Source organism: Marmota flaviventris, chromosome X (genome assembly GCF_047511675.1).
Source record: "Marmota flaviventris isolate mMarFla1 chromosome X, mMarFla1.hap1, whole genome shotgun sequence".
NCBI classification, from domain to species: Eukaryota; Metazoa; Chordata; class Mammalia; order Rodentia; family Sciuridae; genus Marmota; species Marmota flaviventris.
Genome location: NC_092518.1, coordinates 96615759 through 96622014, shown reverse-complemented (window position 1 = coordinate 96622014; position 6256 = coordinate 96615759). Strand labels below are relative to the sequence as shown.

General features: G+C 39.0%; 1 protein-coding gene across 1 annotated transcript; it reads right to left on the bottom strand.

Moving 5' to 3' along the window:
* Window positions 1-4207: 4207 nt before the first annotated feature.
* Window positions 4208-5484, bottom strand: Rtl4 (retrotransposon Gag like 4). Its single transcript, XM_027931658.2, has one exon. The coding sequence runs from the start codon at window positions 5469-5471 to the stop codon at window positions 4572-4574; it is 900 nt and encodes a 299-aa protein (XP_027787459.1). The 5' UTR covers window positions 5472-5484; the 3' UTR covers window positions 4208-4571.
* Window positions 5485-6256: the final 772 nt, after the last annotated feature.

Sequence of the window (6256 nt, the reverse complement as noted above, 5' to 3'; positions counted from 1 at the left end):
ATTTTTTTGATGTGTCAATTTTCTCCAGCCTATTAGAAACAAATGAAATGTCAGAGTCCTAGAAAGCACCAATTTGTTCTATGCTTCTTTTATAGACGGCTGTCTAGAATGTGACTTTCAACCATTGGCTATATGACCACCAGTTAGAGTTGTTTCTCTCTTTGGAGTGGTATGGGAAGTAAAATTAAGTTTGGTAATCAGGAAGGGTATGAATTAGAGAATGTCCCTTTTTTATCAGCAATCACAAGCCTCTGGCATCAGAAAGATATGCTTTCAGATTTTAGCTCAGACACTAGCTGCATGACTGGGGTGGATAAATTAACTGCTCTGACCCTTCATTTTATCATTTTTAAATTGAATCTATAGCACCTAACTCAAATGATTATAGTAAGCATTAATTGCTAGAAATGGATATGTAATATTTTTGAAGACACAGCTTCTTTTTTAAAAATACCTGTATTTTATTTTTATTTTTATCTGGTGCTGAGGATTGAACCCAGGGCCTCACGCATGCCAGGCAAGTGCTCTACCACTGAGCCACAACCCCAGCCCATCTTTCATTAATATTGAATTTAAATAAGCAGTATTAAAATTAAAGCACTCAGCACAATGCCTGCTATAAAATAGTCATTCACATAGTATTAGTTCCCTTTTCCTAGATATCCACAAAGCTAAATTTTATACCCAAGAGGAAATCAATGAGTGGGAATCAAGTTCAAACAGACTCAAGAATCAAAGCCACCACCAGGAAGTACTACCAGTAATTTAATACATGATTGCTCAATGCCATCATCATGATCAATGACAAGACATTGTGGCTTAGAGACTGAGACACATTCACTATAATAGTTCTATTAACTCTACTAAGTGGTGTAGCTCACTTCTGGAAATTTTTTTTGAAACATGGACAGTGTCTCTTGGCTTATGATAACATTGAAGCTCTATATCACTATATTCCATGGACAGATTTTTTAAAACTCTCTTGACCAAGTGTAACCTAAAGCTTCATAACAAAATATTGAAAAAGCCATCAGTGTAGAGGGCTTTACAGATGTAATATAACCTCCTGAAGCCTTCCCAAGGACACGTGGTATTAAATTTTGCCAAGACGCTGAAAGAAATTCTGTATGTCTTAAATGTTTTATTTTGCTTCAGAGATGATTATTGTGATAGGTAAAATGTTTCTTGGTGGAGACGATATTCCAGAATTCAGTAAAGGTGCTACTTATTGTATCTATCATCATGGATAGAAATGAGGGCAGTGACAATATGAGTTCTATGTGTTGTCATCTGGACAAAATGGAGATAGTAGGAGTAAGGACAATCATATAGTTACCTCTCTCTAATGGTGCTCTCTGATGGTTCATGTCTACAGTTATATGTTATGTCTGCATCCATGACAGTATAATATGACAGTTGTACTGAACTATGTAGTGTTGTGAATGACAATGTTTTATGGTAGGTACCATGCTTCTGGGTATGAGTAGAGGAAAGTGAAGGAACTTAAATCATAGGTATTTCAAAATCTTATTATAGCTATAGATAAATGAGAGAAATAAAGAGGAAAGCTGTCTAATGTTGAGACAAGTTTCCTAAGGAGGCCAATCTTGAGTGCACTCACTATGATTCACACTGTGGTGCATAGTGAGAACCTGTTTCAGTGTGCTCAGAGTTGATTAGAATACAAAGGATTGATGCTATTAAAACCCACAAGAAACTGATGAGTAAGCCAAACACCAATTTATTCACTTACAATGAGAATTAACTGCCAAATAGGCTAGAACACTTATGTCAGTTGGTTAGGAAATGTTCTCTCCATAACAAAGTTTATACAGAAAAGCAATTACAATCTGATTACTTGAAGACCATCAACTCAGAGCAAATGTATTCAAGTGACCATCTTAATGGCTAAGGCCAAATTGGAATGGCCTGGTGGCTTAACAATACTGTCAGGGTGGACCTTCCAAATGGTGTGCTGGTCAATAATCTTTGAGGCTAGGGAGATGAGTGATTATATTTTTTCTCATTGCCTTCTTTTTCAGACTCCAAGTAGACCATTCTTTTGTTAACAATATCTTATTCAGTCTTACAAAATAATTAGATCCTATCTTGCTGGGCGGTATCAATCATGTAGCAGATCTGTCTCTCTAAAACTACATCCTTTATTGGACATAGGGGTTCTCCAAGCCTTTGAAGTTACAGACTGCATCTGTTCTCTGTGGATTCGAATTAGTTTCATTCTCAGAGCAATTCATTTAGCTATAAGTTCTGAGGACACCCCTTTGTGACTATCTTTATGCTAAGTAATGAATAATTATTGTTGAATTTGATGATATAAAGTAGATGTTGTCACTATAATAAATTTTGAAGTGGTAGAATTGTTAGTAGCTAGTAGGCAGAAAAGCATGATCACAGATTCCCATTAGTATGCTCAGCCTGGCTACTGGATAAAACTACATAGTGTACAAAATGTCCTTGACTTGGAATGCCTCAACAAGGGACCTCCAAAAGCTCTAATCCTGCAGTTACAGCTTTGGATTGATCATCTTTTCTAAGAGGTTATGAATTCTGAAGATTTCTTGGAAAAGAAGATAATGTTGTCACAAAGGGAGAGTAAAAATTGTGGCCCTAAGATAAGGAAAGACTGATGATGAAATCAACCGAATGATCGTATTGATATTTCAGGACTATATTGAGGTCAGTAAAGTAACTGACTAGAGGCCATTGGGTTAGTCCTTTATTATCAAATTAGTGGTAATATGTCAGGATACTTCCAAGGTATTTCAGAGTCACTCAAAGTTCAAATAGACCTACCTGTTGGAGGATCTCATACTATCTCATTACTGCAGTGGGAATTGCTTGGTGTTATTGAAATATGTGCATTCAGGTTTCCTTATTGAGGGAGTTAATGGAGTAATGTGCATGTATAGAAAACTATGGATAAAGGAAACCCTTTGAAAATGCAAATAATTGTTAGCACAGTGGTTGGTGACGCACCAATGGGTGGAAAGATCTCTTTGTTGTTCTACCAGATGAGATTAGTAACCCTAGTTGGGTTTGAACACTGAAAAGTTAGACTAACTCTCCAGGACAAGGCCGAAATATAACGGCACTTCATGTTCTGAGAAGATCTTGATGGTTTCTAAGAACATGTAATTAGTGATTTCATGAGACCCATTATGATGACATACATGGCACTAAGAAGCCGTGACCAAAGGCCTATAATTTACAAGCATAAACTGATCATCACTGAATACTCTTAACATTTTATGGAGTTATGCCTTTCCAGCACAGCATTACTTTAGCTCAGAAGCATCGTCTATCTATATACAGAGTTGGTATGTGCCAAGAGTAGAACACAAGCAATCAAGCTTATCACTTCTTGAGTTTTGTGTACAGATCGTGTTAATGCATGTATACTGGGATTTTTCAGATGGGATGGTTCAGAAACTTGTCTTCCATTCATTGTTTTTCATGATCCTCAATTAGATAAGTAACCCCAGAAGCGAGCGGTCTGTAAGGGTAGAGACCTATAGTGCTGGACAGTGATCCTAGATAATGACCAAATTGAGGTCCTTAGAGTCAGGAATTACTGCAGAGCCTGACTCTTAGTCCTTAGGGAGATTATTTTGGCCAGGTTCTCTGTCCAAAGCAGAAATAACACTGCAGTTATAGTAACTATGTAGGAGAACTTTTTAGGTCTCATTAAATATCTTTCAGAGGTCATTATCCTAAATCATTTTTGCTTATCGGTAAGATATTCTGGAACCTCAATCTATGATCATTAGGGAAGAGGGAGAATCCTGGGATTGTTAGGGCATGGCTATTAGAATGTACCTGCCAGAAGGGTTAGCCCATAGAAGAGACCAATAATTCCAAGCAATATTCAAATGGCCATAAAATATGATTTGTCAGTAGGCAACAGGTTCAGTTTTTTGGGCAAATAGGGGACTTTGGATGGAAACTAATTACATAAGGTGACAAAGCTGTGGTTCCAGGAAGTTTGGTTTGTGTTGAAGCTATACCCCAATCTATATGTGGAGCAGGATCCGCTTTCTAGGAGGAGAATATTGGCAAGTTATGGTAATGCAACTAAGATTTTAGGCAGAGGACCTAAACCAACAGGAAACTAGGATATAGATCAATGAGGGCCAGGGTAAAAGGCTTGGACTCAGTCATAAGCACACAAGAAATGGACTAGGCCAATAAACTCAACCTATATCTCATCCATTGGTGGAGATGAGATTCCCAACACTTCCAGGTTTTTTTTTTTGGCTCAGGATGGGCAGTGTTTTACCTGCAGACTTACAGTACTCTTGGAGGAATTGATCCAAACTATAGAAGTGCCTGTGAATTGTTTTCCTCATTGTTAGATAAGGTTTGGTAAGGAGTTACTTCCAAATGAACATGATCTGGTTGATTACATTTCCAGAAGCAAAAGGGTTCATGGCTATCTGTAAAGTGGCATTGCAGTTCTCCATCTGTAGTATAGAGTTAGTGCAGGATATAAATCAGTAAGGCTGTGGGTGAGAAGGATATAAGTTGGTCATTTTGACCCTCCTGGGCTTTTCTTACTGGTGATCTGGATTGTTTGTACTTGCTGGGGATCGAGAGCGTTTGGCAAGGCAATCTCTTGTGAAGTGATCAGCCTGGTTGCAGTAGAGGCACAAATGAGTTTCTTGTTGGCGGGCTCTTTTGGCTGGGGTAAGAGGTAACTGGCCTCCCCGAAGTTGTGAAGACTCTTCCCTAGATGGTAGGCCTGTGGTACTGGAGAGAGATTGATGGTGGGTGAGGGAAGCCAACGTTGGGAGCTGAGTCTCTGATTGTAGGAGCTCTGGCCTGTCATTATGTTTCTTATCCAACTGAATGCACTGAATGATCAGGTCAGGGAGGTTGCCCATCATATCTGCAACACTCTCTTTATCCTGGATGGGCTCAACTAGTCCCTCTTGGAACTGATCACTCAGATTTGTTTCAGTACAAGTCACATTTTGAGAAGGGGTGTCTCCTTTGTCAACCTTAGTATTCATCAAAGGGTTCATTTCTTGTTTCATGGGTTCATCAAATGACTGCTGGAAGTCATGAACAAAGCTCTCATGTTGCTTTAATATAGTACTCTGATCAGATCCGGATGTGACCCCACAACTTTCCATTTGTTGGGATAGGTAGTCAAAAACGAGCTTGTTCTGGGTACCATTAACAGAATTGGGAATCTTGAAAGCTGTTAAGTATGTAGTTACCTGAGCAAGAAACCCTGAGACACTGGCAGGATCACCATGAAACTGGGTGAGATTCTCAAGTGAGTACGGTACAGACATCATTGGGGTAGTCAGAGGAGGCATGAGTTGGCCTCTCAGAGCAGGGTTCTCCTCAGTCAGATGCTGCATTTGTGGTTGCAGAATCAGATTCTCCCCCTGAAGAAAGGAAGGCTCTACCTGCAAGGTAGGTGGTGATTCTGTGCACTTCTCCATTATATCTCCTGGAATCAGGTGACACTGAGTATAATCTCAAGTACCAGTACTGGAGATCAATGGACATGCAATGGATTTGCTCTGTGATCCAAGAGGCAGTATCAGGAGGAAGTATCCCAAGATGTTAACTATGAAAAGTCACTAGGGGAGGCTGAGTTGGAAAGATGCCAAAAATTATCTGTTACTCAATGTTGTCTCTTCTTCATGGGGAATGCCAATTTCTGCATTAAGAAGAAATATATTACCTTAGAACACATATACAATTTGGAATTAAGAAGATATATACAACAGTCATGACAGTTTTTCTCTTCCCTCCCTTTCCTTGGGATAGAGGGTCAATTTGCCCTCACATTAAGCCTTGGTTCTAATGTGTCTTATTTTTTTACCAGAGAGTCAAAGAATTTTACAATCCAAAGTGATCTTAGAGATCATCCAGGCCAAATTTATAATTTCACAGATGAGAAAACAGACTCAGAGAAGCAAACATGTTTGCTCAAGGTCACCCAGTTAGTTAATATCAGATCTGGCATGCTCATCAGGGCTGCTGTCCAAAACACTGCTTCCTCCAGGACCACAAATGTGCTCATTTGCATATGCTGCTTGATAGTTCATGTTCCTGGCTACTCAAAATGTGATCTGGGAACAAGCAGTCTCAGCATTACCAGAAAGGTTATTAGAAGTACAGAATCTCAGGTCCCATCCAAAACCTACTGAATCAGGTTTTACACTTTAACAAGAGTTCCAAAGTGATTAGAATGTACACTGAAGTCTAAGAAGAACTGCTA